Raw genomic sequence first — 17,712 nt, forward strand, 5'->3', positions numbered from 1 at the left:
ATTATGACGTTTTTAGCCAAAATTTTTAAAATGAGTCATTTCCTAGGACATAGTTTCACCAGAGCAGCAGTAGTTGATTAGAATTTCCCCTCTGAATCGTGAGTGGGACTCATGGTGCGAAACAATCCCGCCCCGTTTTATAGCTATCCAGCTGTACAGCTTACATCCAGATTCCTGCTCAGACAAGGAAAACAAAGACCTACACGGATCAATTTGTCTGCAAGAATAGAGTGGGGCTTCTGGCCTGCCCAGCATATTTTTTTTACGTCACAAATTCCACCTTTTTCAAACTGCATTTTTTTTGTCTTTGCCTGATTCACAAAAATTTGAACAAATAAATACTTAGAAATTTAATTTTAAGTATGGTTATGTTTATGTGTGGCCTCCATCATGAGAAAATGCCACAAGAACGAGTAAATAACAACAACAACATGATTTTCATCCGAGTGGGTCTTTAAGCAACTATTGACCGATTCAGTAAAATGTTCACCTTTCAGCATGTCCCTTCAGGGGTCGCCACAGCGAATCAGCTTTCACTGATTCACGTAGGAGGTGTGGCAGAGTTTTACTCCAGAGGCCCGTCGTGACACAACCCTGTGTTTTATCCGGGCTGGGGACCTGCACAGGGAGACCTGGACTTGGACCTGCTTGTGGCCAAATAGGTAGACAGTAGCGCGAACGGTCTTACCCAAAGGAGCCACACTGGATGAAGCTCATCGCTCCCCCTGGGAATGGAACCCTGGTTTCCCATCCACCAGTCCAACAAGGAGCCAACGGATCCACCTAGCCGGTATTGACCCATTCAGTAAAATTAAAACAATATCTCTACATAGAGGATTACTGTTACATCAAGGGTGGAGATGCTGGGGACTAAAATAATTTGCAAATTACCTTACCATGGTTAGCGTTCTTCTGAACATCTAAGTCTGCCCCAGTTCAAGTCCCGGCTGGAGGACCTGGACCAGATCATCAATGGGGGGCCTTTTGTGGAGTTTGCATGTTCTCACGGTGCATGCGTGGGTTTTCTCCGGGGACTCCGGCTTCCTCCCACCATCTAAATTGTCCCTAGGTGTGAATGTGAGGGTGCATGGATGTGTGATTGTGGACACTCTACCCTGCAACAGACTGGCGAACTGTCCAGGATGTCCCCTGCCTTCGCCCACAAGTGGCCGGGATTGGCTCCGGCAGCTATGTGACTCCGAAAGGGAAAAACGGATTAGAAGATGCATGAATGAATGAATTGCCTAACCAATCATAAAAAAGAGAACAAAACAACTAATTAAAACCTGCTCATGATTTTGACTTGTAATTGTGCTTCAAAGGAAAGCATTCTCCACGGTGAACATCTGCCTTTAACTAATCCTCTCCTCTGCATCCTCTTCACTCTTACCAACCACCTTAATTTCCTCCTTGACTACATCCATTAACCTTTTGCTCTTCCTCTAAGCCTCTTTCCTGGTAGCTCCAATCTCAGCATCTACAACAACTCCACCTATGACCTCACCATTCTGCTTTAATTCCTCTCATGTACACACAGTTTCTCTGTCTTACTGCAGCTGACCTTCATACCTCACAAATAATACAGCTCCCTCTCACCTTCTCCATTCTTGTCCAGTAACATATTTTTCGGATTTTGTGAGATGAGGCACCATCAAAAATGGTAATGTTGCCGTTCCAGGAGTGCAAGAAAAATACTGCAACGTAAACTCTGAGTCACCCAACAGACTCCTATTTAACCAAGAGTCTGAGCTCTGGAAGTTTTGCAAAAGAAACAAAGAAAAGAAAGAGACATTTACAGCAGAGAAAGGACCAATCAGTATTAAGTTGGAGTTGCAACCAGTGCAAGACACCAGTTAATTTAGCTGAATTGCAAAGAAAGGATGCATCTTTATCCTTCTTTTTAAAGCAGGACGACTGATCTCTGTAAGGGAAAGAATGAATGGGGCCTTGTATCGCCAGATTTTGAGTGAAAACCTTTCATCAGCAAGGGCATAGTGGACGGGCATTTTGTAGTTCTATAAAAATAGCAAAAAATTATAACGAAAAACACATTTTTTTAAAATTATATACTATACGCCTCAAAAGATATGTTTGTAAAACTGAAAGAAAAAAAAGAATAATGCCGGAAGTCGCTTTCGTCCCGGAACTCGTCATGTTAGTCCTGAAAGCGGAAGTTCCTCCCTTTTTGGTTTCCGCTCGGTGAAGAAGCTTTTAGGTAAGTCCTGCTCGGACTTTTCATCCTTTTGGATCCCGCTCACTGATACCCATCCTTTGCTGTTCTATGATCGTACAGACTGGCGGACTGTAGTTGTGTCCGTTGGTGGGTGCATTTTATTTCTGTGAAGCGAAAACATAGTTTTTTAAGAGAAATTCGTTGGTGTTTCGCTGTCGGCGCCGCCATATTGGTAGCGCGCGGGGCATTCAGCAGCAGGCTAATAGCGTGGTTTCCAAAGGTCACCATTCATGTTCTGCCAGGGCTTGTAAGCTGTAAACCAGAAATGTTGACGCAGATACTTGTCTCACGGCAGCTAGCCGGCTATGGCTAACCTTCCGGTTGAAGCTGCGTGATTATCGTGAGTGAGCGCAACACCAGCTCTGAGCGTGCAGGTGTTGCAGTCTCGTGAAGCTATTAGCATCCTTAAACGTTCTGCATAGATTCACGTGAGTGCCAGAACCGATGGTTCCGTCATCGGACAGTCGCGGATAAACACGTGCTCGTGACGTTTATGGTCTGGAGAAAACATGCGTTTGAAAGAGGGAACCTGTTAATCGCTGATGATTTCTCTGGATCTGGTTCAGAACCTTAGGGTCACACACTCTGCATCTCACCTGCAGACATGGCTCCCCGCAAAGGTAAAGAAAAGAAGGAGGAGCAGGTGATCAGCCTGGGTCCGCAAGTGGCCGAGGGCGAGAATGTGTTTGGAGTCTGCCACATCTTCGCCTCTTTCAACGACACCTTCGTCCATGTCACCGACCTCTCCGGGAAGTAAGTGACCGCTGTGAGATCAGCCCCCTCCTCCCATTGGTCCATCGCCATCTGACCGCTGTCTTGATTGCAGGGAGACCATCTGCCGCGTGACAGGCGGGATGAAGGTGAAGGCTGACAGGGACGAGTCGTCTCCATATGCAGCCATGTTGGCGGCCCAAGACGTAGCGCAGCGCTGCAAGGAGCTGGGGATCACAGCGCTGCACATCAAGCTGAGAGCAACTGGGGGCAACAGGTGAGACCACCTGTACTGGAGAGGTCCACTCACGTGAAGCACATTTGCACCAATCAGGCGCCAGCAGGTTTCCTCAAGTTTTTTTATAAACGTTGCTTTTGTTCAGCCATGAAACTCTGTTTATCTTAACTGGATCTTAAAGGTTCTGGACCGTCCCAATTGTTCCAACTTAAGAGTTTGGTACAAACGTGTTTACATTCACCATCTGTGTGGCCTGCAGAGACACTAACTATAGAGACGTCAAAGGGTCTCACTGTGCATTCTGTTCATCTCGCCGTTGAAGAACTTGGTTTCCGCATTGGAAAATTTAGTGTTAACATAAGCGTTGCAGTGCATTCTGGGATAGCTCATACTTTAATTTTAATTTGGATCAAGATAGATTGAACTTATCCTGACATTTTTTTTGAGCCAATGGCAATTGTCACAGCTTCGTTAAAGGTACAAGGGAATTGAGTCAGTAAAACCAGCCCTTAAACATTGAGGAAAGATGCTGCTGACCAGAGTCTCCCACGCCACATAGGGAAGAATTATGTGAATGGGCGCGGTATGGAGAGCCCAAAGGCTCAAGCCTTTAATACAGAATAATAAACTGTACTTGACAGAAGTAAAGCCTGTAATTACATTAATTAATTAAACAATCAATTAAAAATTGCAGAATCTCCTGAACAATGTCCTGGGACAATTTTATGATGGTGATTTGAGCATTGATAGGATGAAGTATGTAGAAGACCAAAAAACCCTGAGATTTTTACCCAATTCTTCCATTATTTTCTATTTGCAAAACAAACTGATCGTTAAGACGTTAAATAATTATAACTTGCTTATTTTTAGGTCTGAGTCATGTAATTTATTTACTTGTTCAGAGTATAAAGCTCTATCATGGTTTGTCTGTGGGCCTCAGAAAAATTGTGGCTTGTGATCTCCACTAACAATGAACTGATGTTTCAGGACGAAGACGCCTGGACCTGGAGCCCAGTCTGCTCTCCGAGCTCTGGCTCGTTCTGGGATGAAGATCGGCCGTATTGGTGAGTTCTCATGCTCACATGCTCGGCATGTTAAAATGTGGGAGCCTGATGGATTATGGGAAGTGTGCTAATAGGTTACAGCAGCCTGTAGGTTCTAATTTGAAGGTCACTTGGTCGTTGCAGACTCAGATGTTCAAAACCTGCAAGTTTCTATACATGCAAAACTTGCGGTCATTGAACGCGTTCTGAAAAATAAACCTGGTCGAACTTTGGCCAATCAGTGAGTCGGATTTGGAAGTGATGTATGGATGGCGTCCCCTTTAATATGCAGAGTTGCCAACAGTTTGAAAATTGATCTTGGAGGACAAATCGATTACGGTTTGTGCTCAGCAGGAATCCTATGACACCAAGTCTTTCTTATATTAGAATAGAGAAAGAGAAAGTTTGCAGCAAAATTCACCAGATTTACACCGCTTCAGCGTTTCACACCAAGCGTATTCCAAGTGTAGGGCCATACTGAAGTAAACAGTAGGAAAGAGAGACGCCCCTCCCTGCTTGTCCAGTTTGAACACAATGAGCTAAACTCGCGGTGTGAACAGAGCTCAAGTGTTCCTGATGGTCAGAACGGATTGGGTCAGCTCTTCTTCTTTTTTTTAATTATATATTTATTATTCTTAAACATATCAACAGGACAGGACAAAACAGAACAAACAGCTCTTTTATCTGAAATGGTGTGTCAGACCAGTTTGCACCAGCTCCATTTGTTGGAGTTTTATTTTATGTTTTTTAGCAAATGTTTCCAGTCTTCATGTTGTTTTCCCCGCGAATTCACAGAATCAATGACTAGAATGTCCATCTGCGATTCTTACACATCAAAAGAGCCTTCTGAAACATTTCTGATGCTTTATAAAACATTTATCACTGAACACTAGAATGGTGCTCGATGCAGTTTTTATTTATTTATTCGTAGCACTAGACTGTAGTGTAGCGTACTTTATAACCGGCATTAGGAGAGTCTCTCTGGGCCTTAAAACCAGGAGCCTGAGCTGGGGACATCTTCTTCCAGAAGGTGGTTTCATCCTTAATTTTCCAGCTGCCTCTTAGTCAGATGGTGCCATTTCTCCGTGGGGGACACAAACTTTGGTTATAGCGTCCCTCGCTGTGAAATAGCATTCAACAGCCTGCAAAGACGCAGACGAGTCGGCATGCTCTTCATCCACACTCCCCTCCTCCTCTTCTGCACCTTCCTCAGATGCAAAATGTGTTGTACAAGCGTCTTGAGTTGTCCAAGTTTTTGGGATGAACCGGAAGTCGTGTGGCTGCAAAAAAATCCACGAATACTTGAAACGATGAATATAGAAACGTGAATACGTTGGGGGAGATGGTATTTAATTTACCAGATTTGGAGATGATCACACGTTTATCTTCAGGTGATCACTGCTTTGATCTAAAGTTTATTTACAGAATGTTTATTTACAGTTTGTTTTCTGGTTCTAACCTGAGCGCTTGGCTTCATACGGCAGTCTTGTGTTTTACTGCAGGTTCTAGTGTTGCATTTGCCCATCAGTAGATTGAAGGTTCTAATTCCAGGTGGTGTAGTCTGGAAGCTGAGTCATGGCATCTGGAATTCAACCCTTCTTCCTTGAAATAGTTCACCTCTGGTCTCCATCAGTCTGAACTGAACAAGTGAAGCGTTGGAAGATGTAGGTCCAGCTGCCATGACTCAACTTCCAGACCATCCCACCTGTAGTTTCGAACATCGGTCCCCAACCTTTTCAGGGTCACGGACCGGTATGACGTCACACGACATTTTCACGTACCGTCTTCAAGAAGTAGGTGGACTATTTAAGCAAGGCTAGGCTGAAGGAGTAACGAACACATGACAAGAACCCCAAGCTTTTATTTTGACACGCACAACATCGCTCAGGTGTCATCATCCACTCCCATGCTCATGGTGCAAAAAAGAAGTACTGCCTATTAATTGTAGCTTTCATTTTTTTAGAAGTTGAAGGCTCCTCTTCTGTCTCCTTGCGGGCCTTTACCACTTCGCAGAGAAAGCTTCCAAAGACGTTTGTTTCTTACTCATTTTGCTAGCTCCTGGGTTTCATTTTAGCAATAACCTATCACATGACCGAGAAGACCGCCTTGGGCTGCGTTAAGAGTGACATAGACAGATGTAACAGAATTGGGCAATTTATCAAACAGCATCAGATTGGATGGTCGTAGTTATTTCAGCTTCTGTCAGGACCTCGGAAACTAACTTCATCTTCTTGTCTTCCTCAGAGGACGTCACCCCCATCCCCTCAGACTCCACCCGGAGGAAGGGAGGACGTCGCGGCCGGCGTCTGTGAGCGGGACCTACTCTTTCACAATAAAAGCTTGTTAAAGTCTGTCGGTGTCAACTGAGCTTTTTTCGTCGCTCTTAAGTGTGAAATGAAGCCGTGGATCTTTAGAAATGGAGGCTAAGAGCTGAAGTCACAGCTGACATTGAAATAGTTTCTTACAGGATACTTTACTGACAAAGAAACATGTTCTAAGAATTGAATTCAGATTCATCATTAGATTTAATGGCTTTGTCTCAAAGGGAAAACCAGCACCTCTGACTTCTGGGTAATGAAGGCTCTTTCTTTGGTCATGTAGACACTAAAGAAGGGACATTCAAACTTTATTCGCCCCAAATTACAGACGGCAAATATCTGCAGGTCACTGATCCAGCTGAGGGTTCAGATCCCCTCCCGATTCCTCCTGTTGCCCCGCCTCCTTGAGATCCCCTCCTGATTCCTCCTGTTGCCCCGCCTCCTTGACCGAGTCCTCCTCGGCTGAAGGGGTGGGGCTCTCTCCGTCATAGATGATATCCTCCGGGTTCGGAGCTGGAGGACAGAACTCCTCGTCGGGCAGAATCCTCTGGAAGATGAGCTCAGCCTGTGCACAGAAGTGTGGAGAGTTCTGGTTCTGATCCTGGTCCAGGGTTTGTGTGTGACGCTGCTGTAGAGCTTGAGATTTTGCTCTGACATTTCTGTCTGGGCATTCAGTGTTTTTTAGCAAATATGTCTGGGAAATGAGTTTCAACTACCTGGTCTAAAAACATTTACAGCACAACAGTCTATTCCAAAAGAATACAAATGTTCTTGATGACCTGAGGAAAACGCTTCAGTGTTTGGTCTCTGTTATGTTTCTAACTCAAACGGCTGCTTTCTAATACTGTCTGTCAGAGAACAAATTTGTTTTCAGACTTCAAACATCTGAATGAATCGAACTTGCATTTAAATTCAAGTCAAAGAGGGCAAAAAGGGAGGAAAAAAAACTGCTTTCAAATCCCTCTACAACCTTCAGATTAAAATAAACGAACTTTAAGATGCACCACGACTATTGCAGAAATGTCTGCGACGGACTGGTCCATCAAGACAAACCACAGAGCTCCTCTTTTATTCACATTTCAGTTGCTGGTGTGACTGGATTTGAATAGAGGCCCGTGTTTCAATAACAGGAGCAGATCCAGTTAGTGAAGCGAGCACGAGGAACAACAGACGGTTCTGCTGCCACACAAACCTGCAGCACCCAGAACTGCGCAGGGGCACCTCACCTGTTTGATGCTGTGTTCATGATCCAGACTTCCTTCTGGACCAGAACACACGTGCACGTTCGATGGGAGTCCCTGACCTTCGACCCCAGGCACCGAGCCGTCAGCCATGTTGAAGTACAGACTCCAGAGGACAGACGGACGCCCTCCTACAAGGGACGGGTCAGAACACGGGTCAGATTTCAGGCCAGATCTCACGTCAGGACTCGGGTCAATGGTGGTACCTGGCTCCTGTGACTCTGGGGTTTGGAACATCTTAGTGACCAGCTGGGACAGGTCCTCGAAGGCGGAGCCAACCGACTGACAGGTCAGGTGGACCAAATCTGAGACAGAGACATCAGAACTAAGCAGACGGTTCCATAAATGACATCTACCGATCCAGCTGCGGCTCCTCATGCCAGGGGAACGAGGTTCTGCTGGACCTCCATCTGAACTCACATGTTCCTGGCATGCAGGTCATTGTGGACGAGCACAGCTCCACCATCTTCACTGCTGACTGGCACACCTCCCCAGGAGGAATAGTCACCATGGAAACCTGAAGGCAGACAAAACAGGCTGTGAGCACAGAACCAGGTTCTGATCCAGCTTTTGTGTCTCACAGTAGGACCAGAGTGGTTTTCCAGCTCATCCTCCAGTTTCCGACCAGAACATGCAGCTGCTTCGGCTCCGGATTGGCTGAAGAACTTGTGTTTGCACCAAAACCAGGCCAAGTATGAGCCGTTGTTTTGTCATTTTACAAAACTCGCAGTGTGTTAGCGATCATAAAATCCGAATCTGAGCTGTGGATTCAGGGGAACTCCACCCCGTCAGTGAGCTATTCTCAGCCTTTTTTAGTTTGTCGGATGCAGTCACATCCTGGAACCGCTGCTGCAGCTCTGGCCCAGCAGAACGGGATGGATTCTTCCTGACTGAAGATGATTGACTGAAAGTTCATAGCTATATAAAATGGTAGTTTACACCTGGACTAAGAGCCAGTGGCCCCGCCCCACCGCTCTGTGCTGGCCCCGCCCACAGTCTTGTGCAGCAGTTACTCATCTTAAGCCTAAAAAGAGCCGGTAGCTGTTTAAGTAGCAGACACCAGAGCTTGAAGCACAGATTAAGGTTTTTGACCTCGATCTGAGCCCGGCTCGGTTCTGAGTAAGCACAGGAACCAAATATGTTGGAAGGGGGATAAGGAGAAGTTCTGGTTCTGACGGGTCTGAGTTCAGGGCGAGCTGCTCTTCACCAGCACTTCTGCTGACAGGAGCTCAGCGATGGAAACAAGGAGCAGCCTGAAGCTGCCTCATGGGGTTTTCAATCAGCCCGGTTCATTGTTCTTGTGTGCAATGAGAGGACTGGACAGTACCTGCTGCTCTGAGTCGCTAGGCAGAACCGAGGAGTCCGTTATGAGGATGGCTCTGCTCAGCAGCCTGCAAACAAACAAACAGCCTAATGCTTCTGAGGAGCAAAACTCAGCCATTGCTCGGTTCTGATTGGTGGGTTCTCACCTGGTGGGCGTGGTCACACTACTCCTGCTGCCTAAATAACCATCCTCCACCACAAAGTGGCTGCAGCTGATTCGCTGTCCCCGACTGTCAATCACTGCTTTACACCTTGAACAACAGGTGACAGGATGTGAGGTCACTGCTAACCTCAGCTCACTGATAGAGTGGGTGAGCCCCACCTCACCAGCTACACCTTTAAGGGGGGCTGATGAAGAGGGGGATCTGAGTCATGATGAAGGTGAGTGGAAGTGACAGATGCTGCAGAGCTGGAATGAAAAAGGAGACCTATCCAAGACCACACGAACACAAAGGAGTTTCTGTTTCCATGGCAACAGATATAGCTAATGGCTAACAGGATGCTAATGCGAAGCTTTGCAGGTGGAGGAATGTGCATGTTCAGTCTTAGCTGCGGCATCCAGCTGACAGTGTTTGCCTCTGTCACCGGGTGGTCCTGCTGCGCACAGCTTGAGGTCAGGACGAATGTCCGTCAGTATTTCTTCGCGGCAGTGTAGACGCTACTTGGCGTCTATCTTCTTCGCTGGTATGTGTGCTCAGCAAGGCAGTTTTGTGTTTGAGCGCCCCCAAGTTATGTTTTACTGTAACTTCAGAAGCTCCAGACACGTGTGCAAAAGCGCCGTTCTCATTGGTCGAATAGATTTCGACGCGAGGCGTCAAAAAAAAAAACGAACCCGAGGCGTTTTTTTTTTGACGCTTTGACGCGTGGCATTTTTTCGCGTCGGTGTGCACACTCACATTGGTGCCATTTGTTTAGTCACGAGGCGTTAAACGTAGGCGAAAATCGCCGGCGAAATTCGTACCGGTGTGAACGGGCCTTAAATAACATCATTCAAGTCTGTGCTAAAATCACTGATATTCAACAGAAGAGCTTGAAGTCCTTTTGGGAAAGGCAGCTTGTTCAGAAAGCGAAAAACCTGATTTTAACACACAAACACATCCTGTCCTCCAGATTTTCAAGGTTTTGGCGGCATTGGCTGAACAGGTTGTTCAATGATCGAAGGGTCGGGAGTTCGATCCCCGTTCCCCCATTCAGAATCATGAGCAGAGTGGAGTTGGACTATTTAAAAGCAGAACAGCAGGTCTTTGCTGGTCAGAAATCCATCTGATAATCAAGTGATCAAATACTTATTTGTCACAGTCTTCTTCCACTTTCGGCTTCTCCCATCAGGGGTCGCCACAGCAAACAAGTCGCATGGTAAATTTGGCAATGTTTTACGCCGGATGCCCTTCCTGACGCAATCTTCTCTAACCGGGCTTGGAACCGGCAGAGGTAGAGAAGGGAACAGGGAGCAGCCTGGAGTCGAACCCGGGTTTCACGGACGGAAGGCGCCGCAAACCAGCACGAGCTAAACTGGCTCCCACTTATTTGTCACAGTAATATACAAATAAATTGTTTTAAAAAAATCGTACAAAGTGATTTCTGAATGTTTCTTCAGATTCTGTCTCTCTCTGTGGAAATGCACCTATGATGAAAATTTTAGACCCCCCCATGTTTTCTAAGTGGGAGAACTCACTAAATCACTGGGTGATCAAATACTTATTGACTCACCGTATTTATCAAAACACTTCCTGCTGTCATGCGTCCATGTAACCTACTGACTGTAACAATAGGTTAATAGGATACACCAGGTAACCTGGCGTTCCAAACAGGAATTACCTGCTGGCTCCAAGAAGCCAAAACCCCACAGACCCCTATAGAGAAATGAACAGCTGTTACTCATTCTATTGGTCAGAAAAACTTTCCTTGTTCTGATACCTTTTCCTTAACACCTTCTTGTTAATGGTAAGGGGCGTGGACTTGAACAAGCTTACTCCTGATTGGTGAGAGTGGTTGCCATAGAAACAATGGCTCAGGCAGATTTTAACCAATCACTGATTTAATTTGGTTGAAGCTTGAAGGAAATCCTTTTCTACGGGTGACGTCACACTCACTCAGTTCTTAGATACAGTCAATGATGTAGACATAAAACATAAACGTGTTTTCATGAAAAACGTCTGACTCCACGTGTGAGTGAGATCACAGGAGGCGGGTGTACCTGTTGGCGTCCTTGTCCACGATGAGGCAGCTGACCGAGTGCCTGAGGCAGTAGATTCCTCCAAAAACTGCACTCATCCTGAAACACAAACAACAGGTCAGCCTGCAGCTCTCCGGGTCGTCAATGGCTTCTAACATCTGCAAACGCCTGCGCAGCTGGATGAGCAGATCCGATCTGCAGCTTCTCCACATAAAAACACAAGAGAAGAAGACAGAGAGGTCTGACTGTTGAAAGGTTCTGTTGTTCACACAGACCCAGCAGCCATTAGAACCTGTTCACAGACGGACAAGAACCACTCGCATCCAGATGAGTGTTCAGAACCACTATGCTCGTTTAAGGAAAACTGCAGAGGAACAAAGGCGCCACACAGGGCCAGAACATCAACCAAGATCCAGGAGAACTCCACAAAGATGAGGGGAGGGTTCACAGCCGTACCAGGTTACAGCAGAAAGATTGATGAGGGGGAGTAAGCAGACCAGAACAATGCTGCTATTCCACCACACACCCAGCAGGGGGCAGACAAAAACACCTTTAGGTTTGAGACCAACTAATTTGACTAAACACTTTCAGACAGAACAAACACAGGCTCACACACACAAAGGCACATAAATATACATTCAGTTACAAAGGACAACATTTTGATCTTTTCTTCAAAGAAACAAAAAAGATGAAATAATGTGCTGCTTTGAAACCCGTGTGGTGACGATTTTCACTCTTTTTGTTCACTAGCTCTGCTAGGCCAAACAGAGAAACATAAAAAGGAGATATCAACATAGAAAGAGAATCAAAAAAAAAGTGTAAGCATGCTGAGCTGACCCGAGAAATGGGTTCTCGGCTAACACATTTCAGAACCACATCTCTGCTCAGTACACATGTGTCTGTTCACCACAGTGTGCATGAAGAGTGTGTGTGTGTATGAGTTATTGTACATTTGTGTTTGTCTTTGTGCTTTTCTTGCATGTGTATATTTGCTCCCATCCCTTTGGGACCTGTAGCCTCCAGAATCCGGCGGTGGAACCTAAACTGTCCCTCTCCCCTCTGGGAAGAGACTCATTCCACCACCTACGAAACATCTCCAAACTCCGGCCCCTTCTATCACCTCCCGACGCAGTAACACTTGTCCATGCCTTTATCTCCTTGAGGCTGGACTACTGCAACTCCCTCTTTTCTGGCATTCCTAACAAAAATATAAAAAAACGCCAGAATCCTAAAAGGATTATGCCCCCCCCCCATCCTGAAATCGCTACACTGGCTTCCTTTTTCATCCTGGATTGAATACAAACTTCTCATCATCACCTACAAATGCATGGCTGGTCAGGCACCACCATACCTCCAGGAACTCCTCGTTCCCCAGAAACATACCGGTACCCTCCGTTCATCAGATAGCTTCCTTCTTCAGATCCCCCCCTCCAGGATCCTCACGATGTGAGACAGAGCATTTTGTTCTGCTGCACCAAGGCATTGGAACTTCCTGCTCATCTCAGAACATCACAGACCCTGGACTCTTTTAAAGCCCTTTTAAAAGACATTTCTATTTAAAAAAGCCTATGATTGCTAAAAGTTTGTTAGTTCCGTAGTAAAATCTGCACTTTTCTTTTTCTAAATTGAAATTTTCATTCATATCTTGTAGCACTTTGAGGTTTCATTTAATGAAAAGTGCATTATAATTAAAATCTATTACTATTATTATTATTATTACTACAATTTATCCAGACCAGAACCTGCCGCCAGAAGAACAGCTTTTTCCACTCTGCCATCAGACTGATGAATACTAAATAACTGTTTAAAGGTCTCTATGCAGTCATGTTGTATTTGTATTATGTTGTGTAAAAGTTTCTTGTTCTTTATATTTTTATGGTTTTCTCTTTATTTATGCACCTGTCACCACAAAAAACTCCTAGTAGGTGAAGGTAACATCACCAACAATGACAATAATTCAGATTTGTTTTGGTTACAAGTCTGATTTTCTTTATTCAGTGTCATTCATTCCTTTGGCTGCTGACAGCAAAGGGAGGCAGAGAGGTCATTGGCCCTGCCTTAGGGGGCGGAGCATCCGTGTGTTTTAGGACCAGCTAGTTTAACAAATAAAGTGCAGAAAAATTACATTCAAAATGATTGTTGTACTGTGTATTTTGGAGTCTGTCATACTGTGTAATGTTTTGAAAAACTTGTGACATCTTCCTCGCAGTTCCATGCCAAAATGCAAAAAGTCTTTTTTGTAGATAAAAAACTAGTGCTTTGGTTGGGGGGTTTTTTTGTGTGCACGTTCCCACATGGATGAAGTAACTTTATAATGACTGTCTGGACTCTAGCTTGACCGCCACAAACTCTGACTCACCTGCAAAAACACTGAGGGATTTCTCCGAGGCCGTACACTGGGAACAAAAATGGACTGTTGCCGTAACGACCCAGGGAGCGCAGAAAGTGACGTGTAGAGGCTAGACCCGCCTCCGTGGGTGTGTCTTCCGTTACCATGGCAATAGAATGAAGTAAGAAATGCTGCAGGTTTTCCCCGAGCTGCTGGTCTTGCAGATACTTTGAATATGGCTGACTGCTGTATGCTGGAAGGAGGATACAGGATAAAAACAACATTACCCAGAATGCCCTGGTGTGTGAGAAAGCATCATAAAGATGTCAGCAAGTAGAACAACAAGTGTTACCTTGATCCATCTCTGTCTCCTCTATACAGGAAGTTAGAAACCGCATCAGCTTCCTCTTTTCAACCACAGACAGCTGACGACTGGCAAAGACATCCGCTCTACTGCAGGGTACCTGAGAGGACGACATGTGAGAAGCAGACAGGTGAGAGGCAGGCAGGTGAGAGGCAGACAGGCGAGAAGCAGACAGGCGAGAACCAGACAGGTGAGAGGAGACAGGTGAGAGACAGACAGGTAAGAGACAGACAGGTGAGAAGCAGACAGGTGAGAGGCAGACAGTTGAGGGCCAGACAGGTGAGAGACAGACAGGTAAGGGCCAGACAGGTAAGAAGCAGACAGGTGAGAAGCAGACAGGTGAGAGGCAGACAGGTGAGAGGCAGACAGTTGAGAGGCAGACAGTTGAGGGCCAGACAGGTGAGAGGTAGACAGGTAAGGGCCAGACAGGTAAGAAGCAGACAGGTGAGAAGCAGACAGGTGAGAAGCAGACAGGTGAGAGACAGACAGGTGAGAGGAGACAGGTGAGAGACAGACAGGTAAGAGACAGACAGGTGAGAAACAGACAGGTGAGAGGAGACAAGTGAGAGGCAGACAGGTGAGAGACAGGTGAGAAGCAGACAGGTGAGAGGCAGACAGGTGAGAGGCAGACAGGTGAGAGAAGACAGGTGAGTGGCAGACAGGTGAGAGACAGACAGGTGAGTGGCAGACAGGTGAGAGACAGACAGGTGAGTGGCAGACAGGTGAGAGACAGGTGAGAGGCAGACAGGTGAGAGGCAGACAGGTGAGAGACAGACAGGTGGCGAGGTCTTCAACGAGTCCTAAAGAATTTCGGTTGGAGAACTCAAGAACAACCTTTGCACTAAAATCGGCGGCAGTTAACCCTTAAACTGCCAGCTCAACCAAACAGTAGAAAACGGATCATTAAAAACATTTCTGTGTGTTTTATCCATCAAGACAAACTCATTTTAATTGATCTTGTTTGTGCTTGGGTAGTTTAAAGATTAACTGGGACTACTGACTCACTTTTTTCTCAATTTTTTTTTAACTTGTCCTGTTCAACAGCTGGGCACACAGATAGGCGCTGAAAGTTTCTTGTGTTGGACAGATTTTACTGTCACAACAGGAGGTTCTGGATCCTCTAACACACTAGGTGTGTATTTGTAAAAACCCCTTTTGTAATTTAGGCTAAACTTTATTTTTTATCGATTACATTTCTATCAGTCAGGTGACAGATAATCAGCTGCATTAAGGTGAGACGTTTGCTCAGCAGCCGTAAAAAGATGAGCGGAAGGCTGGTCAACAGACCTGCTGCAGGTTGCCATGGCGATATGTGAGAATCCTGGTGACATTCTTGAACTCTGTGTAGCGACTGACGTTGGACCTGATGAGCAAGTCGACCAGCGAGCCACGAGAGAACAGCAGCTGAGGAAGAGGAAGAACAGAAGGTGGGTGGAAATCTCTTCACCTCAGGTGTGGTCAGCTCATCGTGACCTCGTCATGTGACTTCAGTGGTGCATCTCTTTCACAGGAAAGTGACTTAATCTGTCATGTGATGTCATGCGCTTGGAACGGAAGGTCTCACCTTGGAGACCAGGTCGATGTTGAACCTGCGACCTTCCTTAAGTAACTGGGCGTAGCTAATCTTCTTCCTGGTTGGTTCTGATGGGCCGGAAGATGCACCGGGATGCGACTGGTCCACTTCAGGCTCCTCCCCCTTTGTGTTGGTGGCCTGTGATTGGTTGAAACATTAGATGACTGACAGACCAGTTGGTCCTGCTGAACATGACAGCTCTTCCTCCCCTGCATCTTTACCTCTGCCTCAGCCGACTCCTCCTCTGCCTCAGCCGACTCCTCCTCCCTTGAACCTGGGACAGAAACAGAACAAAGTTCTAGAACTGGTTCTATGGTTTGTTTCTAAACCCATTCCAGTTGTCCTCAAAATATCATTATTTGTGTTTTTATATGAAGGTATTTTCTGCCTCACCTGTAGACTCCGCCTCTAATTGGCTGTTGGCAGATGTTTCTTCTTTGGCAGTGTCTGGAACTTCTTCATCTTCCTCACTGAGAAGAGACGCAAACATGTCAGAGAAACATCCAGGTGATCAGATGCAGCTCACACATAGGTTGACAGGGTGGGCTTTACCTGGCGTAAGAGAGCACTTGTATGTTAGTGATGGAATCAAGGTCTGGATTTGATAGGTGAATTAGCTCCTCCCCGTCATTTAACAAGCTTGACCAATCCTTGCCTTGCTCTGGCTGAGGCCCCTCCTATCAACAAACACAGGTGAGATTGAGGGCTCACCTGTGGGGTGGAAGCCCACAGACATGAGCTCACCTGCTGCTCCTGGATCCAGGTGAGCAGAGCGTTGAAGGTGAAGCTGGCCCAGTTAGCTGCATAATAACTCCTCCTAAGAAGAAACAGGAAGTTGTCACCAGATTTATGACCCTTTCACAATAAAATGATGGGCAGCGTGGAACCAAAACACTGCAGGTAGGTAACGTTTACTTATACATATAAGTTCATGGAGCTTAAATCTACTCAATGAGACTGTTTAAAAGACAAAGACTGATAGCTCTGTTGCTGAGCACTCACCTGTCCAGGTGAAGGACCCTCTGACCCACTCTGGAGCAGGCAGCTGCCACCACAGACTCAGCCAAACCTGCAGCATCAGAAGGAAAACAGCTGGGAGAAGGGCGGGCTGACACACTCAGGACACGGAAACACAGACAGGAGTGACTCAGACAGAACTAATGGACTCAGTTTCCCATGAGCCCATAGGGAAACTGACCGTTTAGGTAAGAAAATAAAAAAAACTTCAGTCCCTGCAGCCAGGTCCAACAAACAAGCCGCTGTAGAACAACAGTCCTCACACCCGTCTAGCTCTCCAGTCCCTCAGGATCTGAGCAGTACCGGGTCATGGACCGAATACTGAGGTTCTCCGGTGACGGCAGTCGGGTTCAATGTTTATTTTGTTGGATTCTAAAACAGCAGCGTCAGGCTGCGAGTTCCTTCCATCATCAGATCATGGAAGCGCTGACTGTTAGCCGCTGGGCTAGCATGCGCTCGTGCCTAAGTTGGGCCCAAATCACGGTACCCGGAAATGTTGGCTCGAACCCGGAGCCATTCGGACACGTGGACCAAATCAGAGACTACAAAGGAAAGACAGATGAACAGTACCTGTGCCCAAGATTACAACGTCAAACTCCGAGGGCAGGTCCTCCGCAGCCATGATGCTCGTGCTGAGACACGGTCACGTGACCAGGGGAGCATCACCCCCACCCCTCCTGAATCGTCGGGTGTGTTTGATTCATTGACTGTATAGAGTTCGCTCAGTGGTTCGGAGAATATCGAACTCGTCCTGCTCCCTCCTCTTTCTGACTCCCCTGGCAAATTTTAAAGGAAAAGACAATGGACGGATTCATACAGCAGAACGAGACGTCACCGTTCTCCCCGGAACCAAAAGCTACGGGAATGACGTCACCCAATGTTGGGATGAGAATGAGAATCCTTTGCCGAAGCTTCTGCAATGACTCCCGAATCTTAACTTTTCACTAACTGCAGATTTTCTTTTTATAAATGGTTAATTGAATAGCATTTTCTTCAAATAAAATTTGATAAATAAAAGTTAACCAAGAAAGCTGAAATATTTTTTTTGATTTATTACTTAATTTTATGTTTTAAATATTCATGCTCCCACAGCGCACCACCATACAGTGGATGAGTGATTTTCACTCGTTACATTTTTTTTGTTAT

The 17,712-nt window shown here is 46.0% G+C and overlaps 2 protein-coding genes across 5 annotated transcripts; one reads left to right on the forward strand and one right to left on the reverse strand.

The window, feature by feature from the left end:
* Positions 1-2,112: 2,112 nt before the first annotated feature.
* On the forward strand, positions 2,113-6,576 carry rps14 (ribosomal protein S14). 3 transcript variants are annotated; one of them, XM_004076649.4, is made up of 5 exons: positions 2,113-2,215; positions 2,836-2,986; positions 3,060-3,221; positions 4,170-4,246; positions 6,470-6,576. In XM_004076649.4, the coding sequence occupies exons 2-5, from the start codon at positions 2,838-2,840 to the stop codon at positions 6,535-6,537; spliced, it is 456 nt and encodes a 151-aa protein (XP_004076697.1). In that variant the 5' UTR covers positions 2,113-2,215; positions 2,836-2,837; the 3' UTR covers positions 6,538-6,576. The 3 variants fall into 3 exon arrangements, with proteins under 3 accessions (XP_004076697.1, XP_020564748.1, XP_004076699.1); XM_020709089.1 differs by having other exon boundaries at positions 2,182-2,215; positions 2,800-2,986; XM_004076651.2 differs by having other exon boundaries at positions 2,185-2,320.
* On the reverse strand, positions 6,067-17,355 carry LOC101158129 (rab proteins geranylgeranyltransferase component A 1). Of its 2 annotated transcripts, XM_020709087.2 has the most exons (18): positions 17,137-17,355; positions 16,552-16,618; positions 16,294-16,366; positions 16,102-16,226; positions 15,943-16,019; positions 15,771-15,823; positions 15,541-15,687; positions 15,264-15,380; positions 13,965-14,076; positions 13,643-13,865; positions 11,305-11,382; positions 9,254-9,358; positions 9,112-9,175; positions 8,205-8,301; positions 7,991-8,089; positions 7,770-7,915; positions 6,983-7,108; positions 6,067-6,943 (listed from the first exon to the last, which is right to left on the reverse strand). In XM_020709087.2, exons 1-18 carry the CDS (start codon positions 17,186-17,188, stop codon positions 6,890-6,892), a joined length of 1,815 nt encoding a protein of 604 aa, XP_020564746.1. In that variant the 5' UTR covers positions 17,189-17,355; the 3' UTR covers positions 6,067-6,889. The 2 variants fall into 2 exon arrangements, with proteins under 2 accessions (XP_020564746.1, XP_011482131.1); XM_011483829.3 differs by having other exon boundaries at positions 6,067-7,108; positions 17,137-17,354.
* Between the last annotated feature and the right edge of the window lie 357 nt (positions 17,356-17,712).

This window comes from Oryzias latipes, chromosome 14 (assembly GCF_002234675.1).
Source record: "Oryzias latipes chromosome 14, ASM223467v1".
NCBI lineage: Eukaryota > Metazoa > Chordata > Actinopteri > Beloniformes > Adrianichthyidae > Oryzias > Oryzias latipes.

Bases quoted from the DNA above. Each gene is read 5' to 3' on its own strand.
- rps14 (XM_004076649.4), top strand. From the start codon at position 2,838: ATGGCTCCCCGCAAAGGTAAAGAAAAGAAGGAGGAGCAGGTGATCAGC. The intron at 2,987-3,059 runs GTAAGTGACCGC...TCTTGATTGCAG, and splicing joins GTCACCGACCTCTCCGGGAA to GGAGACCATCTGCCGCGTGA. The intron at 3,222-4,169 runs GTGAGACCACCT...CTGATGTTTCAG, and splicing joins AGAGCAACTGGGGGCAACAG to GACGAAGACGCCTGGACCTG.
- LOC101158129 (XM_011483829.3), bottom strand. From the start codon at position 17,188: ATGGCTGCGGAGGACCTGCCCTCGGAGTTTGACGTTGTAATCTTGGGC. The intron at 16,367-16,551 runs GTGAGTGCTCAG...GTTTCTTCTTAG, and splicing joins AGGGTCCTTCACCTGGACAG to GAGGAGTTATTATGCAGCTA. The intron at 11,383-13,642 runs GTGAGTCAGAGT...TTTGTGTTTCAG, and splicing joins ATCCCTCAGTGTTTTTGCAG to GATGAGTGCAGTTTTTGGAG.